The 22,095-nt window shown below is 40.6% G+C and overlaps 1 protein-coding gene across 2 annotated transcripts; it reads right to left on the reverse strand.

The window, feature by feature from the left end:
* Positions 1-7,094: 7,094 nt before the first annotated feature.
* Positions 7,095-21,031, reverse strand: MRPL15 (mitochondrial ribosomal protein L15). Of its 2 annotated transcripts, none has more exons than XM_009473067.2 (6): positions 20,212-21,031; positions 17,164-17,321; positions 14,319-14,484; positions 13,687-13,810; positions 12,080-12,460; positions 7,095-10,623 (listed from the first exon to the last, which is right to left on the reverse strand). In XM_009473067.2, the coding sequence occupies exons 1-5, from the start codon at positions 20,308-20,310 to the stop codon at positions 12,123-12,125; spliced, it is 885 nt and encodes a 294-aa protein (XP_009471342.1). In that variant the 5' UTR covers positions 20,311-21,031; the 3' UTR covers positions 7,095-10,623; positions 12,080-12,122. The 2 variants fall into 2 exon arrangements, with proteins under 2 accessions (XP_009471342.1, XP_087609449.1); XM_087753323.1 differs by lacking the exon at positions 20,212-21,031 and adding an exon at positions 19,522-19,778.
* Between the last annotated feature and the right edge of the window lie 1,064 nt (positions 21,032-22,095).

Genomic DNA, 22,095 nt, shown 5'->3' on the forward strand with positions numbered 1-22,095 from the left:
ATTTTAAAAGAAATGGTGAGGGAGCCAAGTGGGTACACAAACAGCCAAGTGTGTGCCATTGCACGCTTCTTTCCTTAGGCAATCAGACTAAAACACAAGAAAACTTGACTGTAGCATTCCCTGAACCTCATTAAGGGAATCACCTTCTGACTGTATGAGGTTATGATAAGAAGCCATCACATTCTAGGAATGTCAGCTGGCATTAGTGGTAGCTACCGAAGCATCTTTATTTTCCTTTCTTTTCCTTTCTGGGAGCAGCTGGGAGTTCTGCTGCCTATGGAAGAAGTGGCTATGCCGGCATCGACAGTTCTTGCTCGCTCTGTGCCTCCCACACCTTGTGACAAAGGGCCTACTACTACCAGCCCTCCAGAAATACTGCAGACTATCACACATCCAGGTCAAAGTTTTACTTGAAAACTCTGTAAAGATTATAGGCAGGCATGGTGTATTTTCAGCTGCCAGGCTGCAGTTTGACGAAATCAGCAGTTTATGCGCACTATACTTTTTACTGAAACAAATTAATAGCCAGGGAGTAGCTTGCTGATTGGATTTTGATTATCAGTCAAGGGGTAACAAACAACACCACTTTCATAGTAAATAAGGGACATTGACGTAGATTCATCTTCAGATTGGATGTGAAAAAAAACAAAGATACGTAATCTAATTGATCCAAACAAATTAGTACAGCGGGTTAATCAGAACAGAAATGTGCCATGAGTCAGGATGACCTGTGGGACCCTCAGACATGTCTTTCACGTGGTCAGAGGCTTTAGCATCCTAGGAAGGACGGCACAAAAGAGGGTGAAATAGGCAAAGAGAAAACATTTGAATCCCAGGAAAACTAAATAGCCTTTAAAGTTTCTTCCATGTCATAATAACTTTTGCATTCATGTGAGACCTTTATAGTCTCCCTTTGACCTCTTTCTTTTAGCAAGCGTTTTCATTTGTTAATCAAAGCGTTTTCAAATGTTAATCATTTGAACAAATTGCTCAAACATACAAAAAGAAATTCAGTCATTCCTCAGTGAGCACAAAAGTTCCATCATTATTTAAATGACGCTGTACTCTGTAGCTTAATGCACGAGCCTGTACTTCACCATGATGTCTTTATTTGGACTAGTTGATAAGTTTTTGTAGGAAAGTGGAATTAGGAACTTCCAAAAATTCTTGTTTCAAAAAGGAGTCAATAATACCATAAACAGAAATGATCACAAACAGCTGACTTCTTCTGATAAAGAATATTAGTGGATAGAGATATCAAAATAGTGTGTCAGTGTAGAACCATGCATTTCCCAGTGATTTTCTGTAAAAAAAAAAAAAAAAAATCTCAACAGTGTAAAATCTCCTACCTAAAGTTTCATCAATCGGTATTTTTAGAACACAGCTGTGTAAAAGCCAAGTGAATGTGCAGTGGGGAGACATCCTGAGTCATGAGAATAGCTAAGATTAAACAGGTACATTTAACTTTCATTTAACTTTAACTGGCTGTGACTGAAATTAGGAAATGCCTTTGTACTTCATATTTGCAAGTGTATGATGAATCCAGTTGCATTATGAATAAAACACAGGTAAAATACAAGTGAAAAGCTTGTAATATAAAAGGAAGTATATGTATAAGTAGCCAGGCTCCTTGGATAGTCAGAAATATCACTAAAGCTCTTGCAATTTTGGATACAGTAGAATCAGAAGAAAAGCTGCAGAGCTGCATGCCTTACTTGTTCGTTCCTACAATACCGCATGCAAAGTTCTGACAAAGGCACGAGAGCCTGAAAGATCAGTCTCTTCTTTAGTATGATGGTAGTTGGTCATATGAGCAGGCAGAGCTAGGCCAGTGACTGTCCTGGCTGGGTTTGCCATCATTCAAAGAAAGGAAATATAATTCTTCCTGCATTACCAGGTGGCAGCTGATAGCAGGTGCCTTGCAGGTGAGCTCTGTCAGAGGAGAAAAAACTCCTCCAAAACCCCTTGCTAGACCAGCTTCAGCTCCCAACCCAGCTGCAAAGCAGTTCAACCCAGTGATCGGAGGCAGGGGGGGCACACAAGCTGCTCCCCATCCAGGCCACGGCACTGGAGAGGAGGACGCTGCAGCACCTGCCTGGACCACCGGGCTCTCCATGTGCCACCGTCGCCAGGCTGGGACATTGCTGGAGGACTGTAGCCACCACGTGAGGGAGGTTTCAGGGGGCATTTTGAGCACAGGGTGTTGCTCCAAGTGACCTCCCCTGGCTATGCCTGCACGTGTTCCCACGTCTGCACTGCTGGAGCTTCATTCCATGCGGTATTTTGGAGCAAATGCATGGACCTAGCTCTGCCCTAGGGCACCTGCTACTTGGGTACTACTGCTACCAGCATAAGCAGAGCAGCACAGGACTGACAAAGACTGCACAGGTTGCCTAAGGCTCTGAGTAGGTTTTCCAGAAGTGACATCTACCTGTCCACGGAGCTGGAGCCATAATAGATGCCCTGCTTTATTCCCTGTAGGCACAAGAAGTTACTTTGATACTGGAGAGTTTTATTTTTCCCCACGATGCTGCTTTGAACAAAGGCAGGAATCCCGCACTTGTGGTCTGAAATAATGAAAACAATTGGCTTAGTCTGACCAATTAACAAAATGCCCATTACCTCAAAAAAAAAAAAAAAAAAAGAAAAGAAAAAGAAGGGAGAATCATTATATACTGCATTCCTTATAAACTCAAAGATCACATTCAAGGCCTTCAGGGTCCCCAATATTTAGCTTTTAAATGAAGAATTTGAAGTCTCTTTATTACTTATGCCTGGTCAAATTCATATTTATCTGTTCTGTGACTCTTGTTCATAACTCATCATTAGCTTTTTTCTGTGTAAATGAAATTAAGTTTAGAAGTCAGTTTTTGTGATTTTTTAAAATAATTATTTGAATTGACCATGCAAACAAACTGCCCTTTATCCTGTCCCAGGCTAGCCTGTCCCATCGTGTCCCACCGCCCCAGCCAGGAGCGGGGCAGCCAGGGGCACCAGGGCAGCCCCAGCCCCGGGCATCTCCCTGGGAATGGGAACAGGCTGGTGGCTCATGGTCAGGCTTGGTGGTGCCCCTGCAGCCCTGGAACAAAACTGTGAAAGCTGTGATGATGGAAAAAAAAAGGCCACGATTATGTGGACTACTCTGTATAAAAAGATGAGTTCTGTGTACACGTCAGAGCACCTGAATCCCAGACTTATGGAAAGACAATGGCTATTTGGAGGCTCGTATTGCTCAGAGACTGGGATCTGCTGCCTTTGACTGAGATTTTTGCCTCGGGAATTTGTTAGCCCTCTCTCCAGAGGCACATCCTATCAGAGACGGTTAGCAGATCAAAAATCAGGGGATTTTAAACTACAGAACCTTTATTTTTTCATGGGCTAATTAGAAACATGCCACAGATACAGAACCTGAGCCATACGTAAAGTTCTGAGTCAGATATAAAAGATTATCTGAAGGAAAAAAAACCTGCCTTTTCCGTTCAACAACACAGGGCTTGTGCAAGTTCCTAGTTGTTTCATTCAGGAAGAATCAAAGTTTCCTTTCAGCCACAGAAAAACATTGAGATCTGACTCTTTGTGTAGCCAAACACAGTGCTAGTAGCAAAGAGTCATGCTGAATCAACCAAAATGTTTATTTTCAATATTTCAAGAAACATTTAAATGACAAAACACATTTAAAAGACAAAAAAATTCCTCCAGTCCCAAGGACTGCTCCAAAAAGGCTTCTTTAGGTCTTCCGTACAGGGTTTCACATGAAACCCATTAATGTGGAGAACCACTGAGAACCTCTGCAGTCTACTTTTGGAGTCAATGATTATTCTTACGAGAAGACTGCTTTGGTTCACATTGTGGGGGCTGTTTCCCCAAATTTATATGGCTACTCCTTTTAGTAAAGGTCACACACAATTCTCAGCATGCTGTTATACTCTTAAAATGTTAATCTAGATAACCAAAGAAAAATCAAAAGCATTCTGGGAGAGTCTTTTAGCTAGGTTTTACTCCTCCTCTTTAATATGCAGTTTGCTAAGGCACAGGACTCAAAGCATTTCCAGCAGGATCTGCAATGACGATGGAGCAGGTAGCGCTTTCCAGGCGGCAGCGTCATTGTAAGATGCTACCCTTGGTCAGCGGTCATCAGTAGACAGAAAATTCTGCAACTCGGAGAATATCCCATTATGTTTGATTTTGGATTCTTTAGAACAGGATGAGCAAAGAGAATCCAAACACCAAGGTCAGCCATGATTTTATTAAGGAAAAACCACAAAAGGACCATATTCTGAACTTACCACTGATTGCAATCAGCCACCTCACAGTTTGCTCAGAGCAGCTGCAATGCACAGCTCCCAGGAGACTATGTACAAAACCTTCATGGCTCCAATATTAAGCTTGAACAAAAGCTTTCAAGCTACCTTAACTTCATCTTTAGAAGAGCACACTAGAAACACTGAAAAAAAAGGCCAAACGTGAGGATGAAATAAATTAACTATTCGCTTTGCAGTTTAAACCCTCCAGGCTTAGAAAAGAGTGAATACTCACTGAACCAGACTTCAGTGAATTCCCATAGGAATAAGTGTGTCTGGTCACTAGGTGTCAGCCTTGCCTGTACCAGAAGGACACTGGACCTCCTCCCTGTCCCAGTGAGCAGATGGAACTCTCAGCACTACAAATGATCGTAGCAGTCTTTTAATTTGGGGAAAGGAGCAGAGGAGGATATTATTTGTGTGGGATGCTTATGTACCCGGTAATATAATATTTGTTACCCTCAGGTTCGGATGCTGGAAACAACAGCATGCTTCTTTCATGCTGAGGAGACGTGACTGGAGGTCAACTGCAAAGACAGCAGACGAGTTATGCTCTCAAACAATGAATAAATCAGCAGGGTACAAGCAATGAATCAGTAACCGTTTTGCAAGCCTCACAATATTTACTGTTTATCCTAAAGCACCAGTTCCTGGAATAATGCCATTACATGGAAATGCTGGCTCTTACTTCTTAAATTTGCTTCTAGCTGGATACAGGAACAATGCTTGGAAACAAGATCCCTGCAGGGCTGAAAACTCTAAGGACAACAATGAAAACCTAAAATGTATTCTTTAAATGATTTCTTGAATACTTACAGTTCATAACAGTACAGTCAGCAAAAACAAAGAGTAAATAAACATGCATCAGAGTTTCGTTGGTGTTTGCAGAATACTCGTACATTTCTGATTTTGGAATCTCTTCAGATGGAGACTTTGATACCTTGATTCTCATGTTCCCAACTTTGGACAGATCATTTTTGCTTTCACGAGGGCGAACTACAGTACCATAGCTGCATGTCAGCACCCATAGTGGTCTGCTGCCATTGCAGTTTCCTAATATGCTGCACCCAAAGTCACCCAGCTCAGCCGAGAGCAACAGCCTGAACTGGGAGAACATGCGCTTTTCGCAAGATGCAGCAAAAATGACTTGACACCTTTTTACCCTCCATTTTCTTCTTAGGTTCTCTTAATGGGCAGATAATCCACAATAAATAAAGACAAAATTGCAGCATCCCAGTGCTTTTGATTCCCTCACATACACACAAATGAGTACAGAAAAACTGACCCAGGTAGAATTTTGCCACACGTTCACATCCTTGCTATGGTAATTCATTTCATGATCATTCCACAGTGAACACCTGTCTTTAATGATGAACCTGGAAGGGCTGGAGCCTTCCAACAACAACAATAACAACAAAACCCAATAACAAAGTCACAATTAGCCCAGATATTTCACAAGTCCTAGAAGTCAGGACAGCAGCAATGTCAAGCCAGCCAAACCCAACACAAAACCAGTAGAATAATATTTTGACTGGAACAGTCTCAAGCCCACACCCAGACTGCCTGCTGTGACCATTAGTGTGATTGCCTTGCAAAAAAAACCAAACCAAACCAAACCCCCCACCCCTCCCCCCCCCCCCCCAAAAAAAAAGGGATAAATGATTGCTTATGCACTGAAAAATAAATGTGCCTATGAGGTTTCAGGGACCCAGAAATCACTGAAAACAGGAGAAATAGCAAGTCAAAATTTGTAGAAGGATAAGTCCCAAATCTGTCTTTTATACACACACCACAATTCATCAGAACAGTTGCAGGGGGACCCTAAGAGACACATTGGACTGCATGTTCTCGGAGAGCAGCGAGACAACATCCGTGTTTAAGTATTTCAGTTACCTTCTCTGACCACTGAAAGCACCACTTGCTGAAGGAGACACCTCAGAGGGACACTATCCTCCTCTCCCATTTTTTTCTCATTTGCAAGTGCAGGCAACTTTAATTTCCATGCGTTGCTTACAGAGGAAACGCATACATTAGAGTTAGCACAAACATCAGCAACGTATTACACAAGGGCCAAAGAAGGTAGGTAGACAAATTTTGAATAGCGATACCAGTGCAGAGCTGTGAACTGCGAATCACCCACCTTGAAAGAGTCAGAGGCTTCTAGGTGAGGATGCCACCAATTTCAGTATCCTGGAAAAGCTGTGCTCTCCAATACTTGTAAAATAACACAGATCATCTAATTGCCAGCATTTCACCTCTTGTGGTACCAAGATGTCCCCTGACTTGTTTTTTATTAAATTAGCACGCTTATTTTCAAAGACAAACACAACCTAGTACATCAAACTTTGGAAGTTCCCAATGCCGAGCTAGGCAAGCCACACTGGTGGCTTGTGATCCACAAGACCTTCCCACCATTAACTTCAAGCACCTTGGGTCACTGAAAACATAGAGTAGGATTCAGTTCCAGATACTTGTTTTAAGTGTATACAGGTACACTATATGTTAAAACTACTGTCACAGCCAGTGGAGCCTAAAGCGCAATTTTGTTCCTCAGATGTCTGCTTCAGGCTACACGCAGTGATTGTCCTGGCTCCACTGAATATCAATCAGATTTCTACTGACTATGAAATGAGCTTAAACAAGTGTCCACATGTGAGCAATGTAAATTTAGACTTGCATTAATTTTGAAATTAAGACAATATCTCACTACATTAAATTTATAGGGAACTTGGATTCCAACTTTTGAAACTCTGAACCACAGCTACATTCAACAGAGTAAAGAAACCATCTCCCTTGTCAGATATTAAGAGTTACTTTATTTTCTTAATTTGAGGTACTCCATGCTGGGATCAAGGCAAACTATGCTAGCATCACAAAAAAAATCCAGAGAACTAGTTTATTGTAAATTTACACATCAACTTATTTTTCATAGACTGCTCTATGTACACAAACCTCTAGCTGTCATTACCTGCCCAAGGAATAACAATAAAAATATAAACATCGAGAAATGGCAGACTTTCAGGCTAACTTGTCCTTATTTATAGATTAGAGAGCAGACAGGACAATCCTATCATGAAACCAGAATGAACCTTAAAGAGGCTGGGTTTCCAGAAGTGCAAGGAGAGACTGATTTGGGCATTGATGCATTAAATGCAAAACTGCGTATCCATTAAGACTTGTATCTAGTGTGTGTCATTCTGTGTTAAGTGCACAGACACCCTTCTAGGAGTGTTCCTCGACTCTGAATAAACTCCAAATCCATTGCTCAAAGGCCCCTCCAACTTGGTCAGCATGTGTCTTGGAATCTACAAGGTTAACAAGTAAACAACACTGCTGTTGACATTTTTAACAACAAAAGCAACACCAGTCCAGGAAACTCAAGCCACGAAAAAACCCCTCGTATAAACAGATGCGGGAATGATCAACACTTTTCCTGCTCCAGAGGCACATAAAACAACCAGATTTTCAAACCCAGAGTGGGCCAGACAGGATGACACTGTGAGAATGATTGAGCCCTATAGTTCCCACCACTACAACGGGAGAAGTGAGAAGAGACCTCGGGAAGATGCAGATGCAACAGAGGGAATATTAACCAACGGAGACAGAATAGATCTGAGGATAGTTTGCTTCCACTGAGAAACCAGGAATTCTTTAGACAATGCCATGTATTTCTGCTACAAAAGACCAAGATGGGCTACCTGGGCTAGGAGACGAAGGAACTTTAAAAGTTCATAATTTTCCTCTAATGGGTTAAGAATTCTGTCACACCAGAACATCTTTTCATAGACGAAACCATAACACAATGAACTGAAGTACAGACTGTGAGTTACGTAAAACTATTCCCATCTGATCACCGATCAAGAAATTTTAAGAAACAAATCTGCATATGAAATATTAAACTGGCCATTTTTGAGCATCTTTCTTATTTTAGATAATGTAAATATAACACTTAAATATTTAAAATACAAAACTCGTGCAACAATTTCCAATTGGAGACAAATTTTTACAGAACTTGTGAGTGTTCAACAGAGCAAAATTAGCTTTGCATTAGCATTTTAAATTTTAGCAATAAAAAAGAAAACAGTAAAATAGCAATGGGAAGCTATCTTCACAATTGATCACTTTTATATGACTTCCTGGAGCACTAACATCAATTATGCTCGTATGTCAAAACAATGTTGGCACACTGCCAGCGAAGATTCAGATCAGGGCCACCGATTTACTCATTTATTCCTTTTTGGAAACCAGTGAATGGTACAGTCAACTTTTGGTTGTTAAAAACAACTATGCTATGAAGTATAAAGAATGAAAAGCCAGCGTGCCTTTGTTTTATGTACAAGTAAAAGGGAAAATGCATTTATTTTAACTTGCTTCATTTCGAGTCTGCAGTCAGCCACCTGTAAATATAGTATTGACTGGCTGCTGTTAGTAGAATCTACCTCACAAGAAATAGGTGATTTCTAATTATCGAGGTATGATATAACAAAGCGTGTACTCGTTCAGAGGCTTTTATTTTGATTTCAGTCTCATGTATGTAATCAGTTTTATCAAGGAACCATTCAAAAGTATGATGTTGTTGATAAAAATTGACATGGCTTTCAGTATTTTATGGCACAAGTAACGTTTCTTTTCCTCAGCTACTTGATAGTGCTTTTCCGGTTACAGCAGATTGGGTGCTTCTTGCTGTGTAATACATTGCTGCATATGAAAAACCCCTATCAAAACAGGATATCCAAGGCAATCATTTATCTTATGAACATGAAAACATGGTACATATTCCTAAGTAAAGAGAATGGCCTTAGATGCCAGTGCTGGCTTAGAGTCTTGCATCAGTGAGCCTGACCCTCAGATAAACAACAGCCCATTGGGAGGCTGTTTATTACGGATTTATTAGAAACCTTGTCAATAACTTACTTGTGCTTTTGATAATTCTGTATTCGGTTGCCAGGAGACTTGTGTTCCTGACGAGATAAAATGAACAGGAAATCCTCTATGGCCTTGTCACTTTTTTCACTAGTGAATAAAAATCAGAACAACCATTATAAAATACTAGCTACTGTAAACAGAAGAGAGAAAAAAAGACAAGCATTGCATATTTTAAATAAAGAAACATACAGCCCTTTTTGCCCTCTCCAATTATAAGATGATAAAAGATCACCTTTATAAAGGAGAATGACCGGATTTTGTGGAACGTGGCTGTTTTGGCTCCAAGGTATTTGTAGCGTTATAGTATCAGAGCCAGGATACAGCTGCCTTGTGACTAAGACGTCGTTCACTGAATAAGTGCTATCCAATCCCTCGACGTCACCAGACATCTGTTTCCTGTTTTCATTCTTTCTTTCACTGTTATCATTTTGTCCAAGTTACCCTTTCACCTGAAAACCATTTAGAAGCCTACAGAAACCTATGCGTGTACGCGTGTGTATATCAAAGAAATTGATTTAGAAAAAAAAATTGCTGAGAGCAATTTGTTCATTTTAATACAAAGAGCAGGAGTGGAAACAAAGTTGCCTTCCCCCCTCTTCTCCTCCCAAAAATACACAATGATACATAAACACTTTTGTCTTCTGGTCTTCACTAATATGACTAACTTCCTTCTTCGCTTCCAGTTAAGTAGCTTTCCTGTTGAGTACCACCACCTCCACAAAATACAATTGTGAATTGATTCATAAAAACAGAAACATTATGGCACAAATAAGGGAAGGCAATAAATACTCTTCCCCCGCCTCCAACTCCTTCCCAAATGGAGGCAGTAGTATTGTAATAACAAAAAGAAAAAAAAAAAAAAGTATTGCTTGTCATTTAAGTTTCCAAACCAACAATCATCAGGATGCAGAACAGGATACATCTAAAGTGAGAAAGTTATTTACTTCACATTCAAGTTAACACTAGCTATACTTTTTTTGGCACACCGTATTATTCTTAATGTGCCAAAAAAGTGTTGTGCACCTTATAAAATATGAATGTTAATGCCACTAAGAACAAATTCCTGCTATTCAAAATCCAGTTTTATATTGGTGTTGTTTTGCTATGTTTCACCTATACTTAAACCACAAATCAGGAGAACGACCATTACCGATAGCATTAACACACATTAACAATGGACAATAGAAGCTGGAAAGTAAGTTGTCAAAAATTAGTGACTTTCCATTTTTAGTCTTTGGATTTCAGATTATTTAATCAGCATGAGAATATAAGGTTTTATTTTGTTTTGCGATTACAGATGCTCGTATTAATTGACAAGGCAGTTTGTTGAGTGAAGCAAAAATGTGGGCTGGTTGACAAACACCAAGATAAAAATTCATCCGCTTCTTGTTCTTCTCTGAAAGAAAAAGAAGATATTTAAGTTTTTTTTTCTCCCCCGCCTACCCCCCCTTTGAGGCACACAAGTGAAATACAGGTGTTATAAAGGAGAAACAGGAGATTCTGGCACTCAGAGGGCTTCCCCTAGGAGATGGGATGGTTTGGCAGCTACTGGAAACTATAAGTAGCATTTCCAAAGGCACACGAAAATTGGAAAGCAAGACTTATTCTTGTGTTCTGGTCTTCCGGACTGTTTCCTAATAACCAAATTATCCCTATTTTAAAGCCAAATTCAGCTTCCATTAAAGTTCATGTAATTATGAAGCATCTCATTAACTTCTGAGGAGTCAGATCAAGTTCTGATAGATTAACTTAGTCTCCTCTCTCATCTTTCAATTTACTGCTTGGTTCATCAACCCAAATGCCCAATCCTAAGCTTCCGTATGAAACCTAGAATACTCTTGCATAATAATAGTATAGTGTTCTGGAGAGACTAATGAAACAAACATTTGTTGGAAAATATTTTTCAAGATTATATCAAGTTGGTGTGATAAAAATACCGTTTCCCACAAAAATAATTTGTTCCTAACTTTTCACAACATCTAAATTCATTTGTCCACATATGCAATCTGCGATCAAGCCGAAAACTGAATCCTAATTGTGTACTTTGTCCATCGCATCCCCATCCCTCATGATCTACTGTTACTGTCTAATATTCATTGACTCTGGATTCTGTTATGCATTTTTATTAATGACATTACATTTGTGTCTGGACAAGTTTTAAATTCTGTTTGAAAATAAAAGCCATTGATTTAAGATAGCTTTTTTTTTTTTTTAAATTTAGATAGGAAGTTCTTTTGAACTGCACACCCTGTCTTTCTCAATTCCTTCTGAAGGAATAAGACAAAAATCAAGACCTCTCAAGCTCTAGTACTATTGATGGCAGTGGCGAAATCCAAAACATTGCTATGGAATTGAAGAGGTTAATGAATTCTTCTGTATTTTGTTATTTCTGGTTGTTTTAATTCTCCCCATCCAAAAATAGATGGTCTACCTCTTAGAGGTATTCAAGATACAATTTTCTAAAACGGAAAATATAATGCGATGTAATATGACTGTAAAATTAATATTAGTTTTGTACAGCCATGTTTCCGATTTTAAATTGGGGGGGGGCAATATAAACTAATTGTTAGGTCAAGTTACTCTTTGGAATCCTCCTCTGAAATAAATGCAACACTGAAACATTTTGTCTGAAAAAATAACTGGCAAATCATTGCAAGAGAAAGTGTCTGAACACACACTTTATGTCAGACTCCACATTGTTTCCAAATGTTAATACTTTTCATACGCTGTATTATGACAATAAAAAGTTGAGAGCTACACCAGAAGATTACATAAACAAAAATTTATGTTTTGTCTAGTATAACAGGAGTCTTAAAAAAAACAAACACCACTTTGTATCCATTATTTCATACCCAGATGTTTCCTGTACACCTGCAGTTGTCTCCAGTCCTGGATTCATGAGCTATAGTATTTTAACAGCCTCTCATCAGTTGGCTTGAGAATTTTCTTGTCTGCCATGTTTACGATCCATCCTGGAGCAAGACCAAAAAATATCTGTCTCGGATCCTTGCGTGCGCTTAACATTTTGAAGAGTTCATCCTTAGTTATGTCTGGTAAGACATAACCATATTTCTTGGCAAGTTCAAGCCTGGCTTCTGCAACCTTAGATGGATCTGCCAGGTACCCACGATTCCTGGCATCCGTGTAGTAACGGACTAGATCTTCGGGTGGAAGCATTCGCTTTGGAATGGGCTGACCACGCAGAAAAAATACTACTGGCTTACACAAAATTTCTGTGGGCAAACATAAGAGAAAATTAGAACTATCCTTTGTAATACATCTTTAAAGACATTAAATGACACCTTCTTATTTAGTATTTTGTGCTAAATAAATGATTAAACTCTTATTAAAAAGTATCAAGCAAAAAACCAAATCTTAAGAATATTCTTGTTCAGAATAAGATAGTGTTTAACAAGTTTCACTTAACCAAACAAAAAACTCTGTTTTAACTGATATTTATTGTAACAGTTCAGATGAATCATTACTTCTAATACATTTAGAATGTCTGCTTTGGAAAGACACAATAACTAAGCTAGAAGATGCCATTTATTTAAAGGATTCACTTCCAGGTTAGAAGCAATGCATTTGCATGGCTATTTACACAGTGTACCAACAAATGTCGAATTTAGTGTTCCTATAAGTATTTTAAATAAAGAATCAATGGCATCTGCACCTACTTAGTCATTTGTGAGACTATCCTCTCCTCCTTAAGTTTTCCTGAATTTGGCAAATTACATCCCAGATTCTTTTAACCTTAATATTTTTATTATTTTCTGGATTGGAAAAAAAAAAAAAAAAGAACTTTTACCACTCCAGGGTAACATATTTTGCACACTAAAAATGTCTGTTCCTCTTGTTCTCAGCCTCATTCACACATGAAAGCTCCATTATTGTCAATAAAAACTGCATGAATGAATATTAGGCAGGATGCAGTCTCAAGCAAAGCAAAGCCTCATTCTTCAGTGAAAGTGTTCTGAAAACAATAGCCATTTTGACTGGAACGATTCTGAGCTTCTGTAACTTAGTTATTTCCTCATTTTAGTGGAAAAGTATTTTAAATTAAAAATATAAACATCCACAGTGTTTTTAAAATCTGATTTTTTTTCCTGAATTTTCTTAGGGTTATTAAACAAGTGAGAAAGAAGACAAAAATTTTAAAAAAACCAAACAATCTTTTATTAGTTCCTCTATTTACAAAGCTACTTGGATTTCTTTAACTGGCTGATTGGTAAGTGACTACTAACACTGGTAGGGCTAAATAGGTGAACGGTTGAAAAAAGCAAAACTGAGGATGCATTACAGTTCAACATTTGTATAACAATGTGTTGTTGAAGCTTTTAGAATAGAGAAATTTGATGATTTTCCAGTAAGAACTATGTCTGAAACTTTGATTTGGATCATTTAATCTTCGCACATTCAGGGGAAAAAAAAAAAGTCAGAAATGAAAATAAATTCTTACCCAAACTCCTTGGATCATAGAACGATGTTGTTACAACACCTCCATTTTTTTCTATGGTTGCAATTGCTAATTCAGACGCCCTCTGCACTTCAATATTTACTTTTGCAGAAAAGATATCAGCACCCTGTAAAATTCAACACATATTAGAACAACATTAAAATGAGTATTTTAGGACATACACTTATTCTTCTCTGCAAAGTTGTAAGAAACATTAAATCCTGGAAAATATTATGATTTCTCTGTTCCCCGCACCAAGACGGGTAACCAAATTGCTCTCACTCAAGTCACCTGGATTGAATGAAAAAAGTTTGCCTGCCCAAAATATTCAAACATTTCTCTCAGTACATTCTAGTCTTCTGTTCTAAAAATACTAGTTCATCCTCTTGTTATGTGCTCCTTAGCTATCGTTTTTTGTAGTCTCTCAGGTCTTAAAACAGCCTCCTGGGGTGTTTGGTTTTTTTGCTAACACACAGTGCCCTCTAGTGGATTTATTATCACAAAAATTCCACAGCAAACTAACCTAGAAAAGATGCTTCCAAAACATGGAAAGGACAATCTGACAGCCTGGTATGGAAAAACTGAAAACCCAAGGCTTTATACTGCCTGAAGTAATAAGTGTCTCGTATGCATACCTCCTCCACCAGCTGGACACCATAATCCCTTTTGAGAGGTTGCACTGTTACACCTCTGGCATTAGTGAGCTGTGTTAAGTCAATTGGTTGCGTGGGGTCAACTCTACCCAAATCAATCAGGTACTGCAGCCTCTGAAGACTCAGCGGTTGATACTGACGTCTGAGGCTGGGGAGAGGAAAACAAAAAACCAAACAAAACAATGAGAAATTTACAAAATTGAAGCTTTAATAGGAACTGGTCAACTGAGATAGATCACACTGTATTCCATTTTCTACCTACTCTTAAAGCTACCAAGTAAACGTTTAAAACACATCTGTCCATAAGCCAAAATTTTAAGTTTAATTTAATGCAAATGTAAGGCCTAGTTACAGCCCAAGACTCCATTATGCCTTCAGGTTTGCTCACACACCCCCACCTGCAATATGATATTAATCATTTTGCTGTTGCTGAGCTCAATTTACTGCAGGGTACCTCTCTACCTGCTGACAGGTTTAAGGAAGCAAAAAAAGATGAAGAAATTAAAGTGTCAGCATTTCGTGGTAAGCCAACAAGATTCTAAATAACTACCATCTTCAAAATGAATCCAGCTTGGTAGCTTCACCGATACATTCAGAAAACCTGACAAAAAAATGCACAGTGAAAACCAAATATATCCTCCCCTCCCATACAAATGTAGTCAAAGACTACCAGCCAAACCCTGTACGTGCTCCTGCATAGCTTGCCTATATTGAACACGATTTTTTAGTCCATATGCTGGTTTTGGCTAAACCATGACAGTCCATTACCTGACATCTCACAAGTATTGAACGCAGCCTTCCTCAAAATACCACCAAGGGAGAGAAATATTGAGAAATTATGCATTAACCCATATCCCCAAAGGAAACTGGAATATTTTGTCAATAGCCATCAGCTTCAGCAGAATCCTCTTTTGCATTTTATGAAGTTCTAACTTTACTATACAAACCCATCCTTAGAATAGCTTTCCTGATCCCAGTGTCTATGCCTACAGCATGCCATTTATGCTGATGCTCAAAACTTTCTCATACAATCAGTTTAACCACTGGTATTGGAAACCTGTGAGTGGCAGCAGAAAAACTGAGCAGCTTATCTTTGTTATTGGCAAGCTAAGTAAGAGAAGAGAAGCAACAGACTTTGCACTGTCAGACAGTTCCTAAGAGAGCAAAAGTTCAAAAAGTAGAGGAACACCACTATGGACAGAAAGAAGAGTGAGGTGAACATGAACAGAGACATTGTTCAGCACGCTCCCATCATGCCACGACAGTCTCTTTCAAGTGCAATGTTACAATGTTCACTAGAAAAACATATACAATAGCCTGGCATTGAAATTTTGCCAGCAATGTTGAAAAGAAATTGGAGTACTTTTTTTGTTTCCACATGCTGTCACATGCGGTTAAAAACAGCCAGACCCTATTAATTTCTTGTCACTGCAGAACCTTGGATTTTCGCTGTTGGTTATTCATGAGCTTGTGACCACTGTTAAGGCAAGAAGCTCAGTGCTTGCATTCTGCAGCATTTCCTTTGTGGGACTGCAGATCTACACAGTGCCTTCAGCTATCAAAAGTGCTTCTCATTTACTCATATAATAAGTTAAGTAAACGGGAGGAAATGACAGTACTTGGAAACATACTGTGAATCACACTTCAAAACTGATAAGGCTGATGGAGAAAACCTTTGATAATCAGGACAGGTCTGTAGGTTATACTGCATGCATAAAGAATGGAAATATAAAAATGCATAGCTACTTGATGAAGTTACACAGCAAATGAAACATAAAATCAAACTGTAAGTTTAACAATTCACACATAAATTCACATAAGTCCTTCCACGCTTGAACTGTCTGCTAGGCGTGGCACATTTCTGTTACTACCACCTGTAACAATTTCTGTATCCATACAATGCTTTCATGACCGTACCTAAAAGCAACAAAATGGTTAGTGACCAAGGTAACCTACATGCCATCTTAGGAAACAAAACCAGCTTTGAACCACAACAAAAAACAAACAAAAAATGCTGTAATTGTCAATATAGTGAAGAAAATGAATAAAACACTGGCATACGGATCTCCAGCTAAAAACAGTGACTGGTTAGAAGAATCATTTTAAACATTAAAAAGCTGAAAGGAGGACACGGCACAAACAAGCACAATGTGAAAAGGGGACAGAAGTGTCAAACAAGGCAGAATGTCTGAGAAGAACAATTGTGAAAGATGACTTAATGGCTTCATCCAATAAATTTTGTATTAAAGAGCTTGTTAAGATCCTAGGTAGAACAGATGGAGTGCAGACAGACAAAGACTGCAGTGTTGCAGGGCTAAAAAAGTAGAGTCATGAAGAGAAAAAGAATTGTTTGGCTAGCAGCAGATCAGAGCTTCAGGTGAATAAAGCAAAGAGAAATAACAAAGCAAGGCTTTGGATTACACTTCCACGCCTAACATCCTCACTTGAGTCAATGGGACTGTTCCCAGTCAGTTCAATAGGTTCTCTCCTGTGCAGACAGGCAAAGGGAGGAACAAGCACGCATGGAGGAGCAGTCTAAGAGGAGAAATGTGCTCAGCTGTAGGAGGAAGGGTAACCTGCTACATATGAGGGATTATGCAAAGAAAGGGCAAATAAGCAGAGCTGTAAAACAACAGAAAATAAATGAATTCATTAAAAAAATAACCTCACAAGAAATGGGAGATTCTGCTGGTAAGGAAGGTAACAATCTGAGAGGAATGTCTCATTTTCAGTTAGGCCTGTTCTGGCATATTAGATTCTGGCTTCAGGGGAAAGATCAAGAAAAGCAGACAATGATTAATTTCTGAGTAAATGTGAAAACACTTACCTATGTCCCTCATTAAACCCATATTTTGGTATGGCCAGGTAAAATGGAGTTTGACCACCCTCAAAGCCTAATCGGGGGCGATTTCCTCTTTGTCTTTCTCCTTTGTGACCTCGACCACACTTCCTACCTCCATATCTTCCACGGCCACGTCTTCTCTCCTTGAAAACAATCAATGATACATTTAGTCAACTACTTTGGAGATAAGTATCTATAAAATGTAAGATTTCAGAGATATAAACAACTGAGCAAAATACTGATTCTTGAAGAAAATTAAGAGAGAGCTCTTTTCTAAGGGGAAAAATAGTCAGAAGAGCAGTTAATGTGATTTTTGCAGAGCACAGCTCTAGGCAGGCACTACAAATAGTCTGAAAGTTTACATGAGCACATATTGCAATAAAAGGAACACTAGTATTTAATCCTACCTCTTACAGCCTGCACTCTCCAAGTTAGAGAATTTTCCTGAATTAACTATTGATATTTCCTCCTATTTCACGATAAAGTTGCTCAGTGCTCAGAAGTTTCCGAACACTGACAATGAAAAAAGAAACTAAAAAAAAAAAAAATAGAAAAAAAAAACAATTCTACTTCAAGGGGCAGGGGAACAGACTATATACGCTATGCACACATATAATTCTTTTCATGGACTCAGACTTTCTAAAGAGTCTGCAACTGTTGCAATTTCTACTGACCACAAATCAAAAGAGAAGACTGTATTTTAAATGTTTATTATTTTTTAAATTAAGACTGTGATACTAAGCTATTAGCTTCCTGAGCACTTTAAATTAGCATTGCAGCCATAAGCAGCAGTTCAGCAATCTTCTTGCGCTGACCTCCTATTTGTGCCAGCAGAAGCACTTGCACAGCTAAATGGTGAACAGGATCAAAGAGATAGGCAAAGGTAAAAGTTTTTGTTGGTCTTTTTTTTTTTTTAATTTAAAATCCAAGTCAGTTGCACCATTCGGTACAATTCATGGGTATGCAAATATCTATAGGATTACAAAACAGGCAGTAAGCAAGGGTGGAAATGAGCAGCTGGAAGTGACTGTTATTAAATAAGGCAGTGCCAGGTCACTCTGACCTAACAAAGTTTTCTGTGTAAAGTGACTTCATTTAATTCATATACTGAAGAATTTGCAGCACTAAGGCTCACTTTAATTTTTTTCACGCTTTGTCAGGGATAAGACAGAGCCACAAGCTTCAGAATGTCACTGCCATGCTGCATGGGGTAGAGTTCACTGTTCAGCTCCAAGAGGCACGATCACATCTGTGCATTGCTCTGATAGATCCATTTGATCTTACAAAGTTTTTCCCATTTAAGCTAACATCCACTGGACTGTGAATGCATATGGAAGGCGCAATGTCATGTTGCTAACTACTCTTGTATCTGCACAACGCAATTCACACATTTGCTCTTTTCCATTGTGTTCCTCAATGTGAATCAGTCAGGCCAGGAGACGTGCAAAGCAACACATTCTAAACAGTATTTGTGCTGCTTATAAGCTAACTTTAGTTAAGTTACAGCATAGTCACTGTTGGATCAATAATACAACACTCAGATAGCCAAACTTCAAGCATGCCTAATCCTAAATCACCCTTTTGTGGCAGTTGTCCATACACACACCAGATTACACGGTGACTTCGGTTAATACAAATACACTGACCCTATCTGGTCACAAATGGAATGTAATCAATACATTGACCAGATTTTAGATTGTCAGAGGAGCCAATAGAAACTTTTTTTTTTCTGTCGCAACTTCCATTTGTGACATCAAATGCTCTTAAATCTGCTTATTTGAGAACTTCATTGATCACAGAATAAGGTTGTCAGACACCAAAAGAAAAACACCAGAGAAACAGAGCTGCGGTCTCTTGTACAAACTCTAACTGAAGACTAACAGTTAGCAGTAACATGGGGAAAAAATACTCAATTCCTGTATGGAGTTGCAAGTTACTTGCTAAAGACCCAGTGAGCACACAAAAATCTCTACTTTTGAGATAAAAAAAAAGTGTTTTCCTAAACCCAACAGCTACCTTGAAAAACAAAAAGTCCCGAGATCAAAGACTGGCAGGAAAGCATCAGTTCTAGTAAACCTCAAGTTCAGACAATCTCACAGCTTCTGGATGCTAAGCCTGAAAATACTGTTTGGGAGCCTGGATTAGTTTGAAAAACCTTAAGAATCACCACTCCAGCCCTGTACAGGGCTGCTTCTTCCAGCTCCGCTTGACCCTGACCAAGCTGGGTGTTCACAGCTCCAAATGAAGTAACTTGACAGGGAAGCCGAATGGCTGCAGGGGGAAAGAATCTCCATTCTCTTGTCTTATCACAGCTCTAAGGGGTTACAACTGTGCACCACTCACCAGCTCTGCAGGCATCTCTAGGGATCCTTGAGCACTGACGGGGCAGCGCTGCCTGGTGCTCCCTGTCAGTTTTCTATTCCTATGACTTTAGCCCTTGAACCTCATCCCCCTGTTCACTGATATTTCCCCCAAACCACTTGGCTTTCTTCCTGGTTTCTTTTCTGTACTCTTCTATCACTCTACAAGGAGACAGGGAAGAGAATATTTAGTTTTGTTTTTGAGAAACCAATAGTAACAAGAAGTGCTGGCTGGCATCACATTTCTTTTTACGCCTTTTAACCTTCCCTTTTCAAATGTATTACCCCACCCCATAAACGCTTGGTATTGCATACTTTTTTACTGTTTCCGCCTGTCCCCCAACGATGGCCCCGAGGTTTATCTAGGGCCACTCATCAGCCAGTTCTCTGTGGCGATAGCCACACACGCCGGGTACAAGACATGCAAAGGGCAAGAACAGGGCCAGCGCACACAAGACCAACACACACAACAGGGCCACCCACGACTCCTCTGCCTTCCCACGCCTACTCTGGCCAGGCCGCTCTCCTGGGCCTGCCGCAGCCTCCCCAAAGGCTTTCTGACAGCCCTCGAAGCAAACGCCACCGGGGCCGGGCGTGCCCGCTGCCGAGGCAGAGTCCTGCCGCCGGAGGGAAAGCATGCCCGCGCCCCACCCGGCAAGCTGCAAGCACTCACCCGCTTTTTGGAGCCTGGGCTGGGCCTTAGGTTGGCCAGACTGACCCTGGGCAGCGACCGCAGCAGCTCCAGGGCCTTGCTCCCGCCATTCCCGCTCATGTCCGATCACCTCCCAAGGGCGGCAGCGACGCTGGTCCGGGCGAGCTGCTTTACGGCAGAACCGTAAACCACGCTTCCCGCGCCTTCCCAACAGTGTCGCGCAGCCTCCCCCGCCGGCGGGGCGGGTTGGCACCGCGGCCGGGCCGGGGCCGGGGCCGTGAGCGCCGCCCGGTGATTCACAGGCGCCCGAAGCGCAGAGCCCGGGCGGGGCAGCCGAGGGGAAGCGGCTCGGTGCCGGGGGGTGCTGGGGGTGGAGGCAGGCCGGCTGCTGGGGGCTGGGCCGGCCGGCGGCCTCTCCGGGCTGTGCTGCGAGCACGGCGAAGCTGCCGAGATTAAACGTTAACGCGGACCCCTTCGTTTAGTCGTGTCTTAGCTAAGAGTACCGATGGAGTAGGCCTAGGTGCCAAACTACATTTGGGTTTCCAGTATCTACTTTTCTATTATTCACACAGATCTCAGCCAAATATTTTAAAGCCAAAACCATCAGGCTGCATCTAAAACCGACCGACCGACGCCGCACGGGAGCATCGATCAACTGAAAGTGCAGCGCCCTGTGCCAATCCGAAAAGTCTAAAGGCGGATACTTACTGGAAATGCGCATTACTATTAGAGACTTCCCTTGTACCGCTGCAGTACTTGAGCACTTCTATTATTTTAATCTAAAAAGTCGACCGACTGGAAAATGATACAGCAGTTTCCCCCGGTGTCTTGGTCCGGCGGGAAGCTCGTTACCCTCTGGCGCAGGGGGTGCGGGGCGTAGGCTTACCGGAGCGAAGAACTGAATTAGGGAAGCGTCCGCTGAGGAGTTAAGAGAGCAGGAAGGCCGGTTCCCATTGTGAAAGTCAGCTGGTACTGCCCAGTGTAATACCCTGCTTTCAGTCCCGAAACTTCTGTTTGACCAAAACCCTCTTCCATGTTGAGTGTCTGCTTCAGGTTACATCCTGGAGAAAAGGTCACGCAACAGCTCCGCCTGTTCTGAGAGCAAATAAGGGTGAAATGGAAATCACGTTGCAGAAATTGGTGAGTTTCAGTATGGAATCTGGATAGCTTCTTACCCCCTTCAAAAAAATTAGTAATAATTACGATGTAACAATACACATGAAATGCTGGTATGGACAACCATCAAAGTCCATTTCAGCCACTAGGATAGGGAAAAATACATGGTTTAGAGCATGCTTTGCCTTGTAAAGCTCTCACTACTTTAAGCAGACCCTTGAAATTGGGTAGAAAAATATCACTCATATGATAGATATCTCACTGTAAAGAGACAGCCAACTTACAAGTCTTTGAAAGGTTCGTAACTCGGATGTTTTCAGCAATTCCTTTGGGATTCCAGATGCTCAGTTCCTTGAACGTTTGGCTGTAACCGGCAGACTGCCCCATGCCCGCATGGGCCATCCCGCTACAGTGTGACTCATGAGTGCCCAATCCACACAGGGCTCGCATTTCTCCAGCGGCCCTGAGCCATGCTAGCAGTGAAATAACCCAGTTGTAGCAATAACAGGGATCCCCTGGCATAAATGTATCAAAGCAGCCTCATGAGCACGGCAAAAGAGGCTGTACGTTTAGTGTTATGCAACTGGCGCAAAGGCTTCTCCATTATTTTTAATGAAGCAATGCTGATAGAACTATTAATCTTGTTGAGCAAAAGCTTTGTGAAAAAATGTCCCTGCCCGGTATGGAACATGCCAGTGGGAAGGAGGTGAAAGAAGTATAGCGTGCATTCAGCTGTTTGAGCTGCCAAAAAAGCATCCATGTTAGCCAGATACCACCCGGCAAATACAA

The sequence above is a fragment of the Nipponia nippon genome, unplaced genomic scaffold (genome assembly GCF_047370975.1).
Source record: "Nipponia nippon isolate SJK-2023a ecotype South Korea unplaced genomic scaffold, ASM4737097v1 scaffold_1, whole genome shotgun sequence".
Taxonomy (NCBI): domain Eukaryota; kingdom Metazoa; phylum Chordata; class Aves; order Pelecaniformes; family Threskiornithidae; genus Nipponia; species Nipponia nippon.

Excerpts from the sequence above, each read along its gene's own strand:
- MRPL15 (XM_009473067.2), bottom strand. The coding sequence starts at position 20,310 with ATGAGCGGGAATGGCGGGAGCAAGGCCCTGGAGCTGCTGCGGTCGCTG. Across the intron at positions 17,322-20,211 it reads GCCCAGGCTCCAAAAAGCGG|GAGAGAAGACGTGGCCGTGG; the intron begins GTGAGTGCTTGC and ends ATTGTTTTCAAG. Across the intron at positions 12,461-13,686 it reads CTATGATCCAAGGAGTTTGG|AAATTTTGTGTAAGCCAGTA; the intron begins GTAAGAATTTAT and ends GTTTGCCCACAG.